The sequence below is a fragment of the Uloborus diversus genome, chromosome 7 (genome assembly GCF_026930045.1).
Source record: "Uloborus diversus isolate 005 chromosome 7, Udiv.v.3.1, whole genome shotgun sequence".
Lineage (NCBI taxonomy): Eukaryota > Metazoa > Arthropoda > Arachnida > Araneae > Uloboridae > Uloborus > Uloborus diversus.
The window spans coordinates 23763784-23788201 of record NC_072737.1 but is presented as its reverse complement, the minus strand read 5'-3'; the positions used below and the strand labels follow the sequence as shown (position 1 = coordinate 23788201).

The following is a 24418-nucleotide window of genomic DNA, read 5'->3' as shown; positions in this document are numbered from 1 at the left end:
AAACACCGAGAAGAACATCTTTTGCATCATAAACTGCAGCAGTAAGTAGGTTATTTTCTTTACCCACTGCTTGGAAACCAGAATGAATACATATAGTTCCTTGTGAAGCGAGTACGTTCCCCAAGAGTTGCAATATCAGTGGAAATAAGCATTAAATGAAAGAATGAGTATCAATTTTTGTTGAAATGCTGTACTTTGTTTTTGCTTGTTTTAAAAGAAATCATTATTTATACTTCAAGTTAAACATATTACAGCTTTTATTTAATTCCTTTTTCTAAAACCAAGTTGTTAATAAGTTGATTTTACATTCTTTAAGAAAAAAGTGCAGTATAACCCCGACTTAACAATTGCCAAGGGAATCGTTGAATCCAGGAGCATGGACATTCAATGCAAGTGAAATCCGGAAAAGTGTATCATTAAATTGAGGAAATCGGGTGTTGTTAAACCAGAGTTGTACTGTATATTCATTACCCTTTTTTCTTCTCAAGTTATGAAAATACAGCTAACTTTGGGTTATTCTTAGAACAGGGCAGCAAGAAAAACAGCGGATAAGCGAATTTGCCGGATAATCCGAAATAAGTAAAAAAGAAACTAATATATACAATAGCTTAGATTACCAGTAACATTAACACATGCATTAAACTAGAGACGTACCGAGTACTCGGTAACTACTCGGTACTCGGCCAAATTCTGATCAGAAACTCGGCCAGTACCGAGTAGTTGCAAAAAATTGAATATTGTCCATGACATACTAAAATGTCTAAAAAAAAGAGCAAACATTATATTCTGCAATCATTTACAATTAAAATTTGTAAGTCAAATTTAAATTTTGAGAGTAATGTAGTTTGTAATGCTTCAATAGAATAAATCTTTATTTTAACTTTTTACTTCCAACTTGATTAATCATACCTTTTATTTATTTATTTTTAATTTTAAAAATAATTTTTTTGTAAAATTTTTGACACAAACAAAATTGTTTATGTAATGCGTTATTAAATTTCAGCAGGAATTTAATTTTAAAAACTATTATATGGACCAGGAGGTCTATACTACTATTCCAATAAGTTCAAAATTCATCACATGTGTGTCGGTGGTTCTTAAAACATAATTGGTGCTTGGTAACTCGGCTGAGTGGTGAAAGGCCGAGTACTCGGTAACTCGGCCAAAGTGCTACTCGGTACGTCTCTAATTGAAACTAAAAACAAGAAAGATAGGCTCATCATTGCAGAAGGATCACACGCATATTCAGAGAGGCAGACGGTTACCCGAAAAGGCCGCAAATTAAAAACAAAAAATGCACAGGTGCATAACATCTGAAGTGCACAGGTTTGTTCAAAGGCAAAGAAAAAAAAAGGTGCTCGGGTTCGAAGGCGGGAAAAAAATATACCGAAGTCGCGCAGGTTTAAAGGCGCAGCTCTTATGCTAAAATGTCCTAATTTTTGTCTTAGGAAAATTACACTGAAAAAACAAGACTTTTGCTTGGGAAATAAATTTAGTAGGTACTTCTACGTGTAACAATTAAGAAAACATTCATACAGTTGGTTCTCCTTTCAGAGACATCCTTGCTAAATAAAGAAAAAATGCAATTTTTTCGCAATAAAAAAATTGTTTTTGCAGAAAAATGAGCATGAAAGTGAAAGGTTGCAATATAGATGGGTGTGGTCTGATAATATGTCGCAAAGTGAATTTTATTGTGTACTTGAAACAAATGATTTGTATAGCATTTCATAACCGAAAGACTTTTTAAAAATGTTTTTCTGTGGGGAATTCGTGAGCACTCACGGAAGAAATATGGTCTTCATTTAAATTGCTTATTAAACAATATTTGAGATGTACGAAGTTGGTGAACAAGAACCCCTAAAAGGCAGAATTAAGCTATATTTGGCTAATTAAGGGGAAAGGGGGGCTTATAATAAATTGACATAACTATAAGTACTTACATTGAAAAGCAACCGTTTCAAATTTAAGTAATTGTGTTGAGAAAAGAAAAGGATTTATATCCTTCCCGAAAGCAGTGATTGACGACTACGAAAGCTTTTTGAACAGAAATACAAATAAAAACAGGTTCTAAGGTAAATACACCCATAGTGGCCAGTGCTTCAGTCGTGGCTATTTCAAGGTTTATATTTCAAAAATTAGGATTCCACGTATCCCAATGGAATCACAATTTTATCAAATGTGCACTTACGATATTACCTCCTGCATGTTTGAATCCATTGGAAAACCTGGAACCCTATTTTTTTTTCAAATATAAACGTTGAAGTGGGCACTGTTGAAGCAGTGGCGACTACCGATATGTTCACCTTAGTTGGATACATGTCAAATGCACTCAGCTGTGCAAAATGTAGACCAATGCACTGTAGATAAATTAAAAAGATCAGTATACATATTCTCCATTCGGAAAAAAAGAAAAAGCAAACATTTTTATTATTATTTTTATGTATTCATGAGAGTGACTGATCAAAATATTAGCTTTACTTTCAAGATTTAGAAAAAAAATTAAAAAGTTAATCTTGGCTCGTTTGTAATTAAATTCCTAAATTTTTCCAGGTAACTAAGAACACTTTTATTCTGGCCTAAACATCTTGAGATATTTATCAACCGAAAAATTTTACTTGTGTCAAAACTAGACAGTGCGTTTCACCTTTGAATTGTTATTGATGTACAAAATCTACTTTCTTCTCATCTATGAAACGTAAACACGAAGGAAAATGTAAAGGAAATCATTTATTTCCCAACAATGAAGTTTCAAAACACTCTTAATCTGATTTCAAGTTCAAAGCTTTGATTTTGACGGTTTTTTTTTTTTTTTTTTTTTTTTTTTTCGTGCACAAAATCAATACTTCGAACATAAATTGCTTAAAAATAAATAAGAATTGTACAAACGTCGTCGCTAAATATATTTCGCAATGTGCTTAGAAAATATGATTCAGTCCTGAATATTATTTTCTTTAATAACAAAAACAGTATAAGCGAGCATGAAAATAAAAAGTAACGACGCTACAGCAGAATGACAGAATGTAAACAAACAAAAAGTTACGGTTAAACGTGTTTAAAGTAACGCTAGTGTAAACGCCCGTTTCGGCTCGCGGTTTAACTTTAACACCGTTTAAAAATAAACTAGTATATCTCGGCCAGTGTAAACGGGGTATAAGTAACGAGAATCGGCGTGTCATAGTCAAAAAACTTTCCCACCCTCCACCCTTCGCCTTTCTGATAGGTAGGGTTACGGTACAATGAACTTTTCTCCCAGGCTGCTTCTGCAATAGATAACATTTGAAGAAGCAAAGTGGGGGAAAAAAGTTCATGGGACCGTAACCATAACAACCATAAGGGGGGAAGACTGGAAGAAGGGAAAGTTCTTTTTCTTGACACGCCGATTCTCGTGTTATAGACTATAGTTTAATAAGTTCTTTTTAAATGATGTTTAGTATCAATAAAAAAACTGAAAAGATAGACATAAAATTACTCAAAGTCATAACTTTTAGAAACACAGAGTAACCAATTATTAAGCACAGAAGAAAAGAAATAAATATGTAAAAACATTGCATTAAAAGTTTGCTGCTACCTGTGACTGCGGAAATTTCAATTTCTCTTAAACAAATTGATTTATTTTACGTTAGTGTATATTACTATTTTTTATTTATTTATTTATTTGTTGACATTTAGGTGCTATATCTGTTAACCAATCAGCATGTTGTGTCTAAAGGATTACGAAGACTACGCCAGCCAGACAGTCGATAAAAAGATCTGGGCATTTCACAGTCAGGGAGCTGAAAGAGAAGAAACTTTAAAGCAAAATGTACAAAGTTTTACAAGGTATTGAAAACATTTCTTGAATTGAATTTTAAAAGAATTGAATGGTTCACCATGAAAAACATCGTGTTTTTTCATTTGAAAGGAAGATAGGGTTGGAGTATGTGGAACCCTTTATTAGAAGCCTTATAGAAAAGTTTTGAAACAAAAAAAAAAATCGACATGAATTTATTTTACCTTGGACTGTACTAATAAACAAAAGTTCGTCATTATTTTCAAAAATTACGCTTGAAAAATTCTTAACGATTTTCTTCTTTTTTTTTTTTAATCAGATGGTTATCTCACTTGTCAAATAAGAATAGGTAATTGGGCAACATACCTTTTATTTAAATTTAAAGCAAGTATATCTAAAGAAGGAGTAAATAGTAAAAAAAAAAATCTTACTTGATAAAAAATGTCAATTTTTAGCATTTTTTTTTTTTTTTTTTTTTTTTTGTAAATGCATCCATTTATGAGATATCAGCTGACATTTAAATCTCTAGTTTTTGTTCACATCAGGCCCTTTTTTGGAATTTAGAATTTTTTGTAACAATCATTGTTTACATTTCCAAGAACAAAGTCAGGTTAATACTTGTTTTTAATATAAAAATCAACAAAAAACTTAACCATTCCGATAACCCACTTTGCCCGTGAGCCCCAAAGGCAAAGTCTGGCATCTGGGCAAAGCGGGTATTCAAATTAATTAAATTCATAAAGCACATTAAACCAACTTGGAAGATAACGCAGCTCACAGCTTTAATAGACAATGCTATCCAAATCTGAACCCCATGCTTAAATGTAGGAAGCTCAGTTTTTCTACAGCTGCTTCAGGCTCAGTTACCATCAACCTAAAGCGGGTAGGCCTATGCATTTGCAGGGGTGCCCAATTAGGGGGGGTTAGCGCAGACTGCGCCATTGAAATTTTTAAGGGGGTGTTTTGATGGATATTTTTCTGAATTTGGGGGGGGGGCTTTTGTTTTTGGTGGGTCATTTCGTCATTTAGGGGGAATGCGCCCTTACTCTTAGGGTGGGAGCACCCCTGGCATTTGTGTCAGACTTGATATGGCAATCGGAATCTCACGATGCCAGAGGCGTTTTCTTTTGCATTTACAGACCACTTATAAAATAAGCTGAACTCATAAGTCTATAGCTAATTTGCACAACTAAAGGCCTACTCACTTTGCCTAAGGACATGAATTCATTTCGTTCATCTATAAAGTCGCGAACGCAAAGACACTTCTTAAATACTATTCAAAAATGTCACGAAGTTAATGCTCAAAATTAACAAGGACATATTATGAACGATTTTGGAGTAATCAAAATTTTAAAATGTCGAAAACTTTAAATGAAAAGTGAAAAAAACTTTTTTACATTAAAAAAGGGTACGCTAGAGAACTGTCGTTACTGCCCGTAATTAGTCAATACATGAAGATTTTACATGTTCCTCAGATTATTCTTACTGGCATTAAAGGGACGCAAATGAAAAAGCCTACACACTTTGGGCTTGCTTCCCTTACTTACAGCATAATAAAGGCATGGGAGTTTATTCGAGCTAATAAAAAAATAGTTGAAAATTTTGCTACCAGATAGCGCTTTTTATGGTTTAAACACATTTGCTATAGACGTCAACGATGGCGTTAACACTAGAACCTGTTCAACATGACGGCTATCATTTTCTCAACGTTCTAGAATCGGGAGATAGTATGTTCTAGAGTTGACCGCACTATGCTCTGAGAAGCACTACGAACATGTTCTGATTTGCTGAAGATCAGTTAAAGTTCTAGGATGATCACGATTTACGAGATGCTTCAAAAACCTCCAAAGCTAAAAGTCACATGAATTGAGGTTTGATGGTCGGGAAGAAATGTATTTCATTGAAAACGCCCTCTAACCTCAAAATTATAAACTATTTCTTTTCATTCGCTCAAACAAATTCGCATTCCTTCATTATAATGTCCACAAAATTTCGTTTATTTCTGAAAAATAGTTTTGTCGCTAGACAACTTTAAAGAAAGGTCGTTTATTTAGGGACACCCTGTATGTATACAGAAAATTTTTGAATTTCTTTCAACGTCTGTTATTTCTTGCTACAAACAGGTTCTGTTATTCCGTTCTGGTATTTGATAACTTTTTAGGTTCAAAATAATTCCCCGGTTGCTGAGAAACACTCCAACACGAGATCTCAGAGTGACCATTCTTGGAAATGAAGTTGCTTTGCCGTTCGGAATAGCTCCCTCAGCTTACCAAAGACTTACTCATCCTGATGGAGAGATTGCAGTATCCAATGGTAAAATGTCATCAATGCTTTTACTGAAGCGAATTCATTTAATGTCTCAAAGTCTTTCTGTGTACAAGGATAAGTCGGAAAATAAGCTACCCTTAGCGACTGTGGATAGAGATGTGTATGAAAGTCAAACAATATACGGAGATGTGAAAGATAAGACACTATTTTTTGTCAAAATAAGTACCAATCACGTTGAGACATTTGTCATATCGCTTGATTAGCTTCAAAAAGCTCTCCAGGAAAACACCAAGGCTTTGCATACGGGCGAAGCGTTGAACGGCTATGTCAAGTATTGTATTGAAAACCGTCACCTGTTCCCTCTGCGGGTAAAGGCTCCTCACAGTTGGTAAGGAAGACGGAGTTTAGTTCCTGGACTTTTTTGATGTTGGAACCACCAATGCTACATGGTACTGAGACACACTGTCGAAATTGAAAGAGGCGATTTGGAAAAAAGCAGCCTGACCATATCAGGTCTGGCGTTCTGGTGTTAGATGACACTGCAACATCAGTGCTGAAGTAAAACAAGTCGTTAAACACCTTTTCCATACGCAAAGCCCTGTGTTTTTCCTGGTGCGTTTTGTAAAAATTATCAAGCGGTATGACAAATGTCTCAATGTCCGTGATACTTATGTGGAAAAATAGAGTTATGTCTTACCTTTAATGTCTCATTCCATTTTTTGACTTTCGTGCACAACTCTGTCAACAGGGGAAAGTTATTTTCTGACTCTCTCTCGTACTCATGGATCAATTTTAGTTTTGCATCTTTTTATTAAATTTGCAGTAGAACCTCGTTTATCCAGACTAACTGGGATCAAAAGCATCTGGATAATCCGGGTAGTACGCGCTAGAAGTGTTTAGAAGACATTAAATACAAGATAAAACATAAAAATAGGTACCATTTCGTATCGTTTCTTAACAAAGAACTCGCCCACTGTCTTGTCTTTCAAACACACGTGGTGTTAGAACGAGTCGTAATGACGCAAACGTTTTATCATTTATCGATCAAAATAAAAAAGTGAATGTTTTGTGTATTTACAGTTAGTTTACAATAGAAACTAAATGGATTGGTCCGGCAGCGAAAAACGACGTCCTTTGTTCATTTAATACCTCATTTGATCATTATTCGTATGAAGATTTCTAATCGATCTTGTGAACATCGAAATTCTTAAAAAAAAAAAAAAAAAAAAAAATGGCTGATCCTTCAATAATTTAGAAACGATTATATGCATTTAATTTATAGCATGATTAATAAAACTTGCGAAGACGAAGCTAACACTTTCAACAGCTATGAAAAACGCGTATCTTAGCCTCTTATTAGTGGCAGAACAGTTCATTTTAAAAGTATGTAGTATAAACGGATTTTCATTTTATTTGATGCATTGATAGTAAATCGAATGAAGAACAGTTCTAGTAGTACTAGAGGTAACTACAGGTAGTTATCAAAATAATGGAAACACTGATACAAGTGTGGTGTTGGGAATCGCTACTCTGCCGTAAATGTTCTGTCAATAAAGGTGCCTTCTGACTGTAATCACTCAAGCTGGTGAACCCAGATGGTGATTGAGTACTGTGGTCACTTTTGCTGCCATTGTTCGTTTTTTAGATATTACAATCCGCTTCAATACCCGTCGGTTTCTCTCACTGAGCTTCTTTTTCCATCTACTTTTTTGCTTTGCCGAGCTTGTCTTACCGTGCTGTGCGTATGCTGTCATGACTTTAGATACTGTGTCTCTAAGAACGCCAAAAAGTTGAGATGTTTCAGTTACACTTGCTCCAGCTAGACGTGCTCCAACAATTTGGCCTCTTTTAAAATTTAAGAGGTCCGTCATTTCACGTGCTTGAAAAAAACTCAAGACTTCCAGAACTTCAATTGAGCCACCATATACTACCTGAATATGTATATTGCTGCTTATAAAAAAACCAGACATCTAGTTTTATTCTTTATTACTTACGAAGTACAGTCAAAAATGTCACTTTTATTCACAGGTTTTCCATTATTTTGATAACTACCTGTACTTTAATCATTTTTTTTCAAGTGTTTACCGCATTTCGGCCACAAAAAAAAAAAAAAAAAAAAAAAAAACTGGCTGAAATGACACGAATAGCATCACATGATTTGATTGTCAGCATTTTGAGAAAACTGAGTATGCAGGTTATTTAGTTGACAAAGAGCCATTGACAATTCACTAGAGCTACTTCGCAAGTAATTTCACTGCCAGTGTCATCCGACACAATACAGAGATACTGGCGTCCGACCACGTTTAGCATGAAACGTTGACTAACGGCCAGCAAAGACGATTCTGACGGAAGTATTATTAGGAGGAAGAAATGAATAAGAAAAATAAAGAAGGCATTTTAAAGCGCATAGATCATTCATTTCAAAGTGTCACGGCTTTCAATGCCGGCCGCGTTGTTTAATGGTCAGAAAAGTCTGACTGTGATGGTGAGGCCCCGGGTTCAAATCCCGGTTCGGGCATGAATGCACTTTCTCTCTTTTGTCCTTTCTTTGGGTGTAAGTGTTTTGCTGCGCTGTGAATGGCTGCCTACCCTATAAACGGGTCCTTATGGCATGTGTGCACTGTAGAAGTCAGACTTCACACCAAATTACGGTGAAGTGAAGCAGCGCACCCAAATTGCAAGTCTAGCAGGCACAATACAACAATAACAACTGTTTCGAATTCGGTAAACATGGTCACCCCTGAAAAGTTACAGATGCGTCAGTCACCACCGATAGAATGTTCACCTTACCATCGCATCGGGAATCGAACAGTAACTACGTTAATAATTAATTTGTTACAATACAAATGCATATTTTGCAAACTCCTTCCATTTTTTTCCAATTGGCCAAGCAATTCAGATGGTTTTTGATTGACTTTTTCTTCTAGCAACTATTGTTAGCTACGTTTTTGCTAATAGCACTTATTGTACTGTATTATTTTGTTGACAGCTGCATCTGAAATGGGTACCATTTTTACTCTCAGTACTGTCGCTTCTACATCATTAGAAGATATTGCCCGTCATCAAGTAAGAAACACTCCACTTTTTATGCAATTTTATGTTCTAAAAGAACGAAAGTACACTGAAGAAATGATCCACAGAGTCGAAAAGTGTGGATACAAAGCATTAGTTCTTACAGTAGATGCACCGGTTATTGGTTTACAGTACAGGCTCCTGAGAGCAAATTTCAGGCTACCTCCGCACATAAGGTAAGATAATAATTATCTTATAAATGTGGAATTAATGTTTTTTAATTATTATTTTTAGAATGACTGCTCAATAAATCGCGTTACCAGAAGCAATAAATGATTAATGCTTATGAAGACACCATAACTATGTCCTTTCATGTTTCAAAAAAGATATTTGACAACATAGGGAATTGTATTTTTAATCTCTAATAAATTCAAATAATAGCTTTTTTTTTTTTTTTTGTCATCATAATAAGTGCAACTAAACACTATTTGATATTAATACGTAAATTCAAAACTGAATGCAAGTTTTATATATTTCCATGAAGTTTTGCGATGTCCACAACCAAATGCAGTTAGTTTTGTGTGTATGATCTTTACGAAATTTGACGTAGGTGCAATTTGACTAAGACCGTCAACTCTCGATAGCTCAAAGAGTTATAACTCAAATATTACTTTATCTCGAAGTTTTCGTTAGATTTCAAACTCTTGAGGAGACTGTGGTAACATCCCATAACTCGAACCACATAACAGTAACTGATATGCGAATGCAGTATTTTTGAAAAGGTGGCAAAACAAGAAAAGCGGTGTGTGTGTGTGTGTGTTACAATACGCGTGGTGCTCATCTGTTCTGGCAGTAATTTGGAGCACATTAATAACCTACTTTATGTACCACCACCACCAAAAGCGTTAGAAGAACTCAAGAATAACATCCAGAGGCTAGAATAGCCACAATGATGACAACCCAGGATATTACCAAGACCACACTGGACGTTACCAGGAAGTAACACACATACACAAAAAAAAACTTTTCTTCTTTTGTCGCCATTTTAAAAATACTGCACTCGTATTCCCACCTGGTTAGCTTAATTCCGAATCTTGATAAGTTTGTGGTTACTCAAGTGCAAACCGCACATTCATACGACAATTTGTTGCTCTTCTGTGAAATTTTTCAATGCGTACTCGGGACTAGAGCCGCTATATAGATAGGCAGACGCATCAGCTTAAGTTTAGCCTTTTTGGATCGGATTTTACATTGTTGCACTGCCAGGGTTACCACAACAAAGTTTCGGATTTCGTCAAATTTGCCGAAAGTAATACTTAATTTAATAAGCAATTCACGTGCCGCTAATAATCGCTCGCAGTGAACAATCACCAAACGCGATAACTCGCCAGAAAAGACAACCACTCAAACACGCGCTCCGATCCAAAAAGGCTGATCTTAAGCTGATGCGTCGGCTCGTATATATAGGGGCCTTACTCGGGACCCTCTACGTAATTAATGAATGGCCCCTAACACGTAACTACAAAGTCAAAGCCTGGTTGGAGTCTTTTTGCTGATATAGAGTTAAGGTAAAAACGTTTTAGAGACTAAAACTATTAACTTGCTAGAGGGTTTTAAGCAAAATTGAATTTGGGAGCATTTGTAATTGGGGTTAGTTTTTCTCAATTTTTTTAAAACTTCATTCAGAGGACCGACTCCGAAATTTACTCCTGGCTACGCCTCTCGTTAGAAACGCCCTCCTGATGCCTAAAACTAACTCTAACACTCACTCTAGCTTATCATTACTCAAGACATGCAGCAATTTATATTGTTTACAATTTTCATAGTGCACCCAATATTGCTGATGCTATTCCAAAGAAACGCCCTGCCAATGCGAGAAATGCGGAGTTGTATTCAGACACCGTTTCATGGGAAGATGTAGATTGGATTAGAAGAATATCCAAGCTTCCTCTCATTTTAAAAGGAATTGTGACAGGTATTTGCAACTTTAAAATGTATTTTCTACTGGTAGATTGGATTAGTTAGCTTTGTGAATCAAATATATGTGACTCTCAGGGAAATTTATTTAGAAATAGTTTTATCTTGTGTTAGCATGTTCATAGTTCACCACGCATGACAACATGCGGTTCTATTACGTACAGATTAGCGAAACCATTTTGTGAGATGCGAAGATAGTTGGCGAATATATCAATAAAAATTTGAAGGAAAGCGTTTATTTTCTTCAATATATATATATATATATATATATATATATATATATATATATATATATATATATATATATATATATATATATATATATATTGAAGAAAATAAACAATATAAACATATAAATAAATAAATAAATAAATATATATATATATATATATATATATATATATATATATATATATATATATATATATATATATATATATATATATATATATATATATATATATATTTGTAAAAAAAGTATTATTGTTTTAAAAGCAGACCACGTGAACAGAAACTCGATCTCTAGACCATTCGATTGAAAACAAGATTGCTCTTCGACTGAGCCATCTCCTTTTGACAATTTAAGCGGAAATTTTTAATTTCACCAAACGAATCCGTTGCGTTTCTTAAAGAAATATTTTTTTATAAGTAGAAAAAACGGGAAATTTTTTTTTCGCCAGGGAAATTTTTGTTCGAAAAGATACCTTACTGCTTATGAAGAGTAATGACGTATGGATGAGGTTATAGTGGTGATGATTTTATCAGCGTTCATATTGTGTAAAACTAATTATATACAGAATCTCTTCGATTCATATATAATAAAAAATAAAAATTTAAATCCTGCTCAAAATCAAAGGAAAAGAAAAAATATCAGGTCGAATGGTTTTCCTAACAGCAAGTTTTATCGTTTTAAAGCATTTTAAAATCAAATAAAGAGCAATTGTGCATGCAAATCCGGCGAGAGAGTCCTGTATCTCCATCTTCTTTTTAATGCAACCAAAATTAGCCTAAAACAGTGTTTTGGGAACTTCAGTTTCGAATTTTCATGGGGAGAGATCCCCAAACCCCGTATTTGCTCCCGAACATTATTTATGACCCCCTTTCTTATTCCTGCTCATATTTAGATATTGACCCTTTCAAAAACCATTACCTAGATCCGCGTTTGACTAAAAGTTTGTAACAAGTAATAGGAAAGAAATACTTTTCAATAATCTTGCATAGTTTACTGTAATTAGTGGACGATGCTCTGGAGGCTGTAAAGCATGGAGTTTCTGGAATATGGGTCTCTAACCACGGAGGAAGACAATTGGATGGTATCGAAGCAACGGTAAGTACTCTCGTTAGAATATAAGTATAAAGTATGGCTTGACCATTGAGCGATGGTATATGATCTGGAAGGGAAAAAAGAACACCTTATTCTGTAAGAGGTAGTACCAGCGAAAACAAGCAAGCAGTAAATTTATAATACTCGCACGATCTTGTTTACCTTACCTATTACAAAATGAAGTGGTCTGTTTCTGCTTCCTGTTCATTCTCCCTCTCTCCGTGGTCAAGAGATATAAAGAAATAGTTGCTGTCGTGACTATGGATAACACTCTCCATGGGAAGAAGCGCTGCCATTACCTCAAAAGTTTGCACTTCTGGGAGATAACTTCCTTAACCAAAGAGAGATGGCGGCATCCGTCATTTCCACTACCGCACTTTGGACACGAGCTGAGGAAGAGAAAACTTTTCTCCAGTCTCTTGTACTCGAGGTAACTGCAAGACAATAAACGCATAGGACATTTGAGGATACACGTGTATTAGCTATTTTTCCTGATCTTAAGTTCCAACCCGCACTCCTCCATAACCCGAGATCGACGTTCTAATCACTAAGCTCAGAAATGTACGCACCCAAAACTCAACTTATGCGAAGCGTGTTACCACCTTATTGCTGACCTCTATCGGTAAACCCTACTCTCGAGCGGAATTTATTTTTCCTGAATACTTATCCCGACTATAGTAAGATTTTAACAGACATTAGGAAAACCTACTGAAACAGCTTTTTGCACACAAATTCGCATGCCAATATAGTATAATGGTGTAATTACATAAGCAAAAAAAATTAAGTACTTACGCCCCTAATTTGTTAAGAATCGATGCAGAAAAGAAACTAGACCCCATATACACCCTACAGAAGAAATTTGAATTTTTTACTCCACACCGTATCATCCCGTCAACCAAAAACAAAATAATTTGCAAATGAAAATTGTTGTAAAACATCTCGTCAAATGTCTCCATCCGAAGGTTTTAAAAAATCAGCCGAGCAAGTAAGGTGACTCCATCATTGACGGTTTATCGCTCATTTTGCGACTGTTTTGGTTTTGGAAAACGGTCGATGGGATAACCCGTTAAGTACTCAATATTAATTATACATTTGGCAACAAAACGAATTATAAATTTAATGCAACATTTAAATTACGTACTGCATAGCAAAGCTACCAATAAATCATATACATATAAAAATATACAGAGAGAAAGATTATTATTGATTTATTTTTTTTATTATTATTATTATTATTTTTTTTTTTTTTTTTTTTTTTTTACGAATTAAAATCTCAATTTTTACTTCATTTCCCAAGCTGGAAGCCTTGCCTGACATAGCAGCTGCCCTCAAAGGATCCGGTTGTGAAATCTACATGGACGGAGGAATTCGTTGGGGAAGTGACATCTTCAAGGCTCTTGCTCTTGGAGCTGATTTCGTCTTCATAGGTAGACCAGCACTGTGGGGACTCGCACATTCGGTAATTTTTTTCCGTAATAAGTTCGGAATAAGTATTCCAAATTACATATTTTTTACAGTAAACTTTAAACCAACATGAGACTAAACATAAGACAAAAACCAGATGGTTCGATAATGTGACTAAAATGCTCCGTGTAGGCGCTCTGTGAAGAGAACTAAAGGACAAATATTTTGGTTGCACTAAGTTGCCCCAAAAGTTCGTAAACACTTGCTAAAAATGGAATTTTTAGCATTTTGGAAAAAAAAATGTGTAGTTTTTGTTACTTGGCAAGTAAAACTTCAATTTTTTGCAAGTGTTTACGAATTGTTGGGACACTCCTAGTAATTTAAATCTTTGTTAAACCATATTTTAAGACTGAAATGCTGTTCAAATTTCCTAAGTGTGCAGAACCAATTTCATACACATTGAAACTTTAGTTTGATGAACTAACGGCCTTATTCATCAGTCAATTCAAACCTCCTTCAGGTACTCAAAGCCATCTTCTACAAATAAGAAAGCTTCATTCGGAGGTTCGAGTGTCGAACGGAAGTTCGAATCGAGTAAGCTGGTGAGCAAGTCCGTAAGACATTCAAATGATACTGATATAACTGTACAACATATTTGCAAATAAAATATGAGATATTTAGTTCTTTAGAAATTTTAATTTGGCTTGCGTTTTCTGAAATTTTTACGAGGGCTGCGGAATCGTAGGGAAAAGGACCGACTCCGGCTACGGAAATTTAGAGTCTTCGACTCCGATTCCCTTACCCCAAAATCAGACCGACTCCAACTCCGCAAGCACTGGCGAAGTTGCGAACTTTCGGGGAAAATGACCGACTCCGACATCCGATTTTGACTCTTGGAACTTTAAACCTCAGACTGCCGACTTCGACTGCTTTGCCCCAACATCAATCTGTTTCCGCAGCCCTGGTTTTTACAACAAAAAATGAGCACAAAGTGGTAGTGCAGGGAAAGGTATAGTCTGCCCTCATGATTGTTGACACTCGACAAACTACAAAATACGAAAATCAACTATTTTATAAACACGTCGTCGGCAAACTTTTAACGAAACAATGATTCATCACGAAAAAAACTTGATCCGACAATTGATTGAATTTAGAAACTCTGGTTTCTCTTAGATTCAATCCATTTTGAAATAAATTTGTCCGAACACAAAACAAATTAACATCAAAATAGCTTCAAGGCACGTCAAGTTCAAAGGTGGTGAATGATAGAATAGCTATAAGACATGATTCTGTAAAAAAAAATAAAAATAATAAGTAAATAAATAAATAAAAAAAACAAGAATGGGGAAATGCCTCCTGAGAAAGACCTGAACGCCAACAATCGAGAGGTGGACTGCACTCGATTCAATATCGCAGTCGTTTCCAACCTACAGTTCTTGGTATACATCCTGTTAGCAAACAGACATTGTCTGGTCCCAAGGAAAGCTTACAGACTGATAAATAAAAAATAATGCATTTACTTTTATGCAATTGTGAAAACCAAGTCAAGAAAAACTCATAAACCACCACTGAGCGTTTATAATTTTATTAAGTAGATCTATGGAGGGATAGAGCTAATTAGACCATCTAAACTGAAATTTTGTTGGATTTCTCGCCAAAAAAATTTACAATGGGGTGCTACATTGATAAAGGTTGGAGACACCTGCTCTATAGTCTGTAGCTGCGAGAACGCATCGCAGAATCAATGCAATTGTGTTGCAGAATGCAACAAAAACAGGAAAAACAAACAAATACTCCCGCAACAGGAGAGTTTTCACTATATTTTGAGACAATCCAAAATCTGGGAAATTCCGAAATCCGTAACGGTCGCAGTCCTGAGCATTCCAGATTTGAGGCTCATATTGTACAGTGAAATCCAGTTATAACGAACTTCAGAAGGCCACAAATTTTGTTTGTTGTAACGGGAACTTCGCTGTAATGGAGATTAAATCAACTCTTCAAATATATTTCATTCTAATACACATCTCATTCTATTGGTTTAATATTTGTCGTAACGGAATCTCATTGTATTTCCTTTAATTTCCACAGGGACAAGAAGGCGTGAAGCGAATACTTGAAATTTTGAAGAGCGAGTTGGATAGAACAATGCATCTTGCAGGTAAGAATCATAAGTCGTACAAAATTCAAAATATTACGCCTACATTGTCCAGGTGAACAACTTGACCCGGAACACATTTTCAATTCCCGTCCGCAGCTGATAACCATGGAGACTTGTACACTAGCTTTTAGCGCAAAAGTAAAACCATGTTGAATATCCTTATTTGACCATCTGTACGAGATGTTACATCCGTTTCGAGTTAAAGCATAAAATTATTGCTAACTGTTCCAACGAAAAGAAATGGTACAAAGCGGAATCAATCCTTTTTGCGGTTTGAAAATTAAATTTTTATTTTAATTTGCGATGAAACTTGATTTTTTTACTTTCTTCTATATCTAATATATAGAAGAAAGTATTGGATTCGTGCAAATTTTCGAATTTCGACGGATTCGAACGTTTTGAGGTGTGCTGAGTCCATTTCGACCATTTTTGGAAAGTGTCTGTCTGTCTGTGTGTGTGTGTGTATGTGTGTATGTGTGTGTGTGTATGTGTGTCACGTCTGTGTGTGACCAGTTTTTTGTGGCCGCTCTACAACAAAAACTACCGCATGAAATCGAACGAAATTTAGTACACATATGTGCCCCTATGTGAACTTGTGCCCATTAGTTTTTGGCGCGAATTCCTCCAAGGGGGGTGGAGCAATGGGACGTTTTTCGAGTTACGCGTGCTTGCTATTCCTCAGGAAGTAACCGGCAGAATCAAACAAAATTTGGTCCATATGTTGGTATTAACAGGAACAGGTGCTGATTCAATTTTGGTGTCAATAACTCAAACGGGGGTTGAGCTATAGAACGTTTTTTGTCGTCAATTATGACTGCTGTATCTCAAGAAATAATGAACGGAATGAAAGAAAAATTTATCGGCAAGTAGCCCTTAGTGGGTATAAGAACTGATTTTATTTTTGTGTCAACAGCTAAAAAGGGGGTAGCGCAATCACCCGTTCTTTTTTTCCATTTTGAGTACCCTATCTCAAGAAGTAATGCTACGTTCTGGTTGAAATTTGGAATATATGTGAATCCATATGTAAACAGGCTTTGGTTCAATTTTGACGTGAATCGCTCCAAGAGGTGTTGATTTTTTTTTTTTTTTTTTTTTTTTTTTTGCGAATAAAAATAGTTTTATTAATGCAACAGTAAGAAAGATAAATCGTACTGTCGTCTGCGTATTTCTCGTGATTTTAATTGAATGGAAATGATCGGAAATATTGTCTCAATGATTTAAAATTTTTAACTGTTGCCATCTTATGTTTGCTATCAAATAAAATATTTGTAATTATTTCAAGCAAGGCTTTTAAAATAACTTTCAATTTTCGCTCTTTGCTTTGCTTTTGCAATAATTCAGACATTGGGATGGTAGTCAAGTTTTTGCATGTGTAATTTTGTTTTTGTTGGGAATATTGCTTCCTCGTCAAGCATGGGGAGGGATCAGAAAAAAAAAAAAAAAAAATATAGAAGAAAGTTTCGCGATGGCCACATCATACTAGTTTATATATATAGATATAGAAGAAAGTATTGGATTCGTGCAAATTTTCGAATTTCGAATTTTGACGGATTCGAACGTTTTGAGGTGTGCTGAGTCCATTTCGACTATTTTTGGAAAATGTCTGTCTGTGTGTGTGTGTGTATGTGTGTGTGTGTGTATGTGTGTGTGTGTGTGTGTGTGTGTGTGTGTGTGTGTGTGTGTGTGTGTGTGTGTGTGTGTGTGTCACGTCTGTGTGTGACCAGTTTTTTGTGGCCGCTCTACAGCAAAAACTACCGCATGAAATCGAACGAAATTTGGTACACATACACTACTGGCCATTAAAATTGCTACACCAGGGAAAAATGCAAATAGCAAAGTAATATTTATTGGACACATTTATAATGTTGGAAATAACAAATGATTAAATTTTCAAGAAATTTGGGTGAATAGATCCTGAGAAATTAGTACCTAGAACTACTACCTCTGTCAGCAATAACAGTGCTTATACGCCTGGGCATTGAGTCATACAGAGAGTGGATGGCATGTACAGGTACAGACACCCATGAAGCTTCAACACGATGCCACAATTCATCGACCGTAGTGGCTGGCGTTTGCTGACGAGCTAGTTGTTCAGCAACCATTGACCAGACGTTTTCTATTGGTGAAAGATCTGGAGAACGTGCTGGCCAGGGCATCAGTCGAACATTTTCCGCATCAAGGAAAGCCTGCACAATACCAGCCACATGCGATCGTGCATTATCCTGCTGAAACGTAGAGTTTCGTAGGGGTCGAATAAAGGGTAGTGCCACGGGTCGTAACGCATCGGAAATGTAACGCTAACTGTTCATAGTGCCGTCAATGCGAACAAGAGGTGACCGAGATGTGTATCCAATGGCACCCCACACTATCACGCCAGGGGCCATCAGTATGACAATGCCGAATGCACGCTGCCAGTGTGCGTTCACCACGATACCGCCAAACACGGATGCGACCATCATGATGTTGTAAGCAGAATCTGGATTCATCAGAAAAAATGACGTCTCGCCATTGGTACACCCAGGTTCGTCGCTGATCACACCATTAAAGGCGCTTCTGTCTGTGATGCAGTGTCAATGGTAGTCGCAGCCATGGTCTCAGAGCTGACAGTCCATGCTGCTGTAAACGTCGCCGAACTGTTCGTGCAGACACTTGTTGTCTTGCAAATGACCCCATTTCTTGACTCAAGGCTCGTGACGTGGCTGTACGATTCACTATGGCTATGCGGATAACATGCCTGTCCTCTCAGCTGCTAGTGATTACTGGCCGTTGAAAACCAGCACGGCGATCTGTATTACCATCCTGAACCCATTGATTCCATATTCTGCGAACTGTCATTGGATCTCGACCGACGCGAGCAGCTATACTGCGGTAGGATAAACCGCAATCCCGATAGGCTACAATTCGACCTCTATCAAAGACAGAAACGAGCTAGTACACATTTCTTCTTCTTACACGAGGCATCACAACAATTTTCCAACACGCAACAACGTTCAAATTGAATTTGCACGTGAGAAATTGACTGTACAATTTCCTCATTTAAACACTTTGTAGGTGTCGCTGCCGGCGCTTACGTTGTCTGAATGCGCTGAAAAGCTAACCATTTGCATATAACATCATCTTCTTCCTGTCGTTAAAATTTCATGTCTGTACCATGTCACTTTCTTGGTGTAGCAATTTTAATGGCCAGTAGTGTATGTGCCCCTATGTGAACTTGTGCCCATTGGTTTTCAGCGCGAATTCCTCCAAGGGGGGTGGAGCAATGGGACGTTTTTCGAGTTACGCGTGATTGCTATTTCTCAGGAAGTAACTGGCGGAATCAAACAAAATTTGGTCCATATGTTGCCAGTAACAGGAACAGGTGCTGATTCAATTTTGGTGTCAATAACTCAAACGGGGGTTGAGCTATAGAACGTTTTTCGTCGTCAATTGTGACTGCTGTATCTCAAGAAATAATGAACGGAATGAAAGAAAAATTTATCGGCAAGTAGTCCTTAGTGGGTATAAGAGCTGATTTTATTTTGGTGTCAACAGCTAAAAAGGGGGTAGCGCAATCGCCCGTTCTTTTTTTCCATTGTGAGTGCCCTATCTCAAGAAGTAATGCTACGTTCTGGTTGAAATTTGGAATATATGTGAATCCATATGTAAACAGGCTTTGGTTCAATTTTGACGTGAATCGCTCCAAGAGGTGTTGATTTTTTTTTTTTTTTTGCGAATAAAAATAGTTTTATTAATGCAACAGTAAGAAAGATAAATCGTAATAGACTGTCGTCTGCGTATTTCTCGTGATTTTAATTGTATGGAAATGATCGGAAATATTGTCTCAATGATTTAAAATTTTTAACTGTTGCCATTTTATGTTAGTTAACAAATAAAATATTCGTAATTAATTCAAGCAAGGCTTTTAAAATAACTTTCAATTTTCGCTCTTTGCTTTGCTTTTGCAATAATTCAGACATTGGGATGGTAGTCAAGTTTTTGCATGTGTAATTTTGTTTTCGTTGGGAATATTGCTTCCTCGTCAAGCATGGGGAGGGATCAGAAAAAAAAAAAAGAAAAATATAGAAGAAAATTTCGTGATGGCTACAACATACTAGTTTTTCATTATGATTTTAAACATTGAACCTATGCTGTCTCACTGTACCTCGTACGCTGTCTCACTGTCACTGTACCTCGTACGCTGTCTCACTGTCACTGTACCTCGTAAGCTGTCTCACTGTTACTGTACCTCGTACGCTGTCTCACTGTCACTGTGCCCTGTACACTGTCTCACTGTACCCGTGTCATGGGGTACAGAGAGATAAAATTGTTTGTTTCCTTTTCTTATATTATTTCAAAAACTTTTGTGCCTCAAAAGATTGTATTCTTTAGCTGCATTTAAGGTTTCCAATCCCGTCCCTATTTCAGTCCCGCGGGATTCCGGGATTGTAAGGAGCCAGTCCCGTAGGATCCCGCGGGATTGACTTTATTTTTCCAAAAATAGAAAAAGTTGTGCTTTTTAGGAAGGACTGCTTTGTTATTCCAATTAATAAATTTTTGGATTCCGTATACCAATTGTAGAGCACTAAAAAGTCATAATCCAATTAGTAATTATTGTTTAGTACGTAAAATGTTGCCCAAAAAGTCTAATGCGTCTTAACAAAGCATTGCAAATGTGGAGTGCGAAAGGATTTTTGCTTAAAAAATAATGCGCTTGATGAAAACACATGCTGTAACTCCACTGAAGTCAGTTTTTCTGAGGTTAAATAACTGTCAACATTTAGCAAAAGAGATCACCATTAACTTCATCACCTTTTGAAGTAGATTTTTTTTTCTTATGCTTGGTTTGTGCTCAAAAGCTGCAAATTTCAGACAAAAACGATATCTATTGGATGTGTGTTTTGCTGTATCCAATTCAACTTGCATTGAAAATACCTTTGTGGCTTCATTAACGTTTGTCCTTGTGTCAGTGCACTTGGTTTATTACAGCACGGGGTGAGTGCGCTCGATTTCACCAAGTCCTAGTCTCTGTAAAAGTTTTTTGATAATTTCGCTAATTTTACCTCACACCTGAAAGATACATTCAAAAACTTAGCTTAAGCTTAACTTACTGCACTGTCATGCGAGTCACCCTATGTCTCATCTAAGTTTCTGTCACCTCGTTGATGGTCGTGTCAAATTTACAATTAATGATAGGTTCTACATTGCTTTCTTCTTTGGAGAAAAATATTGTGCAATTTTTAAGTTAAACGTTTTGAGTGTATTTTATAAGCTTACAGAAGTTCTCTAACATTGCACTAAGGCTAACCCAGCGGATTTTGCGTCTGTAATACACATTCCCTATTTTTTCTAAAGCGTAATTTTCTGGATTTTAAATTTTAGTGATAGTTTTCGAAAATGCTTTTAAATTATACGCGTTTTCTCAATTTCTGAACATATGAACTGAACCTCGAATGAGAATACCAATTCATTCACAGAAAAATATGCTCAATTTTTATTGTGTTCTTAAATGCCGTTCATCTTATGAGACACAACGTTTTTCTTGCTCTTCTTACAGATATACAAGGAAGGGGATTCAAACTTCAGATGATGCTTGTGAAAATAGTCGTTTTAGGAGTGGCAAAAGTTGGAAAACGTTTGCAGGGGAATAAAATTGCGGGATTGGAAATCCCGCGGGATTTCACTCTCAATCTCTCGGGATTAACCCCGCTAAATATCATGCGGGATTTCGGGATTGGAAACCCTAACTGCATTACAAATCCATTATACAAAATTTTGTATAGAATCAAAGTTTCCAAATTTAATTTCTTGTATTTTATATTTTTCGTCTCACTGTACCCCACCGTGCCCTAGATTCCTCCCTCCCCGCAGAAAGGAGTACTTAGCATCGAAAAAAGGAAAGGAAATACAGTAAACTCCCGATTATCCGCAGAATAGGATGGCACGGTAACCACGGATAATCTGAATAATAGGTAAAAAACGATACTTAGTGTATACAATAGCTAAAAAATATTAATAACTGTGATGTCTGTAGTAGCTTAACTATTCATTTAGAATAATACACTATGATAGGATAACTATAACAACTTTATTTACAAAGGAAGGGAGAGATTGTTATCGATGTATGTTAACGATGCGCGTTACATAGCTGTTTCGTTTACATTCTTTCATACAGTTAAAAGTTACAGTTACACTACAATACTACGGTTACAGTTACACCTATGTTACAAATATATTACAATAACACTCACACATACATTTAAGTTACAGTTGAACTCTCTTAATACGATCCCGTTTAATACGAAATCGCGGCTAAAACGAACATCGTGTTCGTTAAGTTTGGTTTGCTATCTAATTACATTAAAAATTTCTCATATAATACGTACATTAAATTGAAACTATCGGCTAAAACGAACCAAAATTTTCGACCTCTTTACTTAAAATGTTTGAGGTTGAATATTGTAATTTTCTTTTTTGGAAATTGTTCATCATTCTGTTAGGTAGTAGAAGTCTGTTTGTGTATCGAGAAGAAAGTATTAAATATTTTTCATAGAAAATAAAGCCCGTACATTTGTTTACCTGTAGGCATTTCAATTTACTCGATGATAAAACTGTTCATCTTCCATTGTGGATTGCAACCTATTCCGCGATTGTCGAATACCATCTTCCTTTTTCAATATTTTCCAAACACATTCATTTATAAGAAATAAGCGATTTTTTTCTTAATGCTCTAACAGTTAGGTTACAATGAATGTATTAGTTGTAATATTTTTTAAATTTAGGTAAGCATTCCTTCATTTTTTCGCAGTATCTCTCACTTACGGTTGTTACCAATAACGGCTAATAAGAACAAATTCTTTGATTTTTGACATTCTGTATTAACCGAGTTGAACTGTATAACTAAAATCATTGCTACAGTGCATCTACTTACATTGAAAATAAAAAATATATGTAAAATCTAAAAGCGAACAACAACACAATCATTACAGTTTTATTTTAAAAATTGCGAAAAAACCCGCGGATAATCCGACCGCCGATAATCGGGAGTTTACTGTTTTAGAGGGCGCATTTGTTTTATCCCCTTTCCCCTCACAGCTTCTCTTTTTTCTTAATTTTAATTTTCTCTCTCAAAAAATAATCTTGAAAGACGTTCAATCGTTGTTTTCATTTTCGTTGCTGACGTCATAAGTTAAATATGATAAAACTGTCGATAGAGTTACCGATGTTACCAAAACAACTTTTTAGCTCATTGCCAAACTTCACCACATTAATGTTTTATTCAACTAACAGATCTCGTTCTGCTAATAATTGCTCGCAGTGAAAAATCACCAAATGATGATTGTTTGCCAGAAAAGACAATCAAGCGCTCCGATTCAAGATGGCTGTCTTCACTTCTGACATCACACGATTAAATATTTTGTTTTAAAAACCTGAAATTTTGAAAAGTGAACTAAAATTTAAATGTTAGAAAAATAAAAGCATTTCCTGGGAACGAAGTTTTTTTTCTTCTTCTTTCATCAATTTCTGTGACTAAAAGTAGTACTTTTGACTGAAGGAAACAGTCCTCATTACAAATTTACCAGACTTTTTACTGTGTATTTCTTCTTTTCAGGATGCGCTTCAATCAAAGACATAAGCCCACACATGGTTAAAAAAGCTCACTCTTCAAAAATATGAACTATTTTAGTTTAAGAAAAAGACTGTGAGATATGCATTCAAGACAATACTGCAAGTCTAAGGGTGTATGTGTACAAAGCAAGGATATCCTTACAAGAGAATGTAGTCTATAAAACCTGAAACTTTAGAATAAATATAAATCTTTCATAAAACATGTTTCTTTGAAATTTCTAAAGAAATTATGCAGTGAATAAGGTACTTTCTTCAAAAAATTTGCATACAAAAGTGTAAGATGATTTCAAAGCTATCCTTTTATTCAGTATTGTTTACTAGATACAAGGATGCTGTGTAAAATCGCAATGAAGCAATTCGAAACCCTATGAAAACGAGCTGATGTGTGCATCACGTGACATCTTTTACACCAATTTAATGTTATTTCCCCATTATAGGCAATTTTAATGAGATTCAATAGTTAACTCTCTAGATATCCCCAACAGTGACCAAATTGAATCCAGATTAAGAAAAAAAAAATCTCGCGAAACTTGTCGCCAAGTTGGCGAACAAAAGACTGGTGATATATCGCCAAGTGTCCACGAAATTATAACACCACTTGTGCTTGCATCGAAATTAACAATGATTTCCCCCCAAAAAGGTGCAAAAGATCCCTTTAGAAACACCCGAATGCAACCAAAAGGGGAGGTGCACAACAAGACCCCACTAAGAGTCTACGTACTAAATTTCAACTTTCTAGGACAGTCCATTCTTGAGTTATGCGACATACATATGCATATACGCACATACATACGTACATACAGACGTCACGAGAAAACTCGTTGTAATTAACTCGGGAATCGTCAAAATGGATATTTCGGGCGTCTATATGTTCTTAGGTATATATGCACGTGTGGTCGGG

The 24418-nt window shown here is 35.8% G+C and overlaps 1 protein-coding gene across 1 annotated transcript; it reads left to right on the top strand.

Moving 5' to 3' along the window:
• Positions 1 to 3694: 3694 nt before the first annotated feature.
• On the top strand, positions 3695 to 23671 carry LOC129226529 (2-Hydroxyacid oxidase 1-like). Its single transcript, XM_054861137.1, has 8 exons — positions 3695 to 3819; positions 5931 to 6082; positions 9027 to 9285; positions 10876 to 11024; positions 12262 to 12353; positions 13648 to 13809; positions 15843 to 15912; positions 23501 to 23671. Exons 1-8 carry the CDS (start codon positions 3695 to 3697, stop codon positions 23563 to 23565), a joined length of 1074 nt encoding a protein of 357 aa, XP_054717112.1. The 3' UTR covers positions 23566 to 23671.
• Positions 23672 to 24418: the final 747 nt, after the last annotated feature.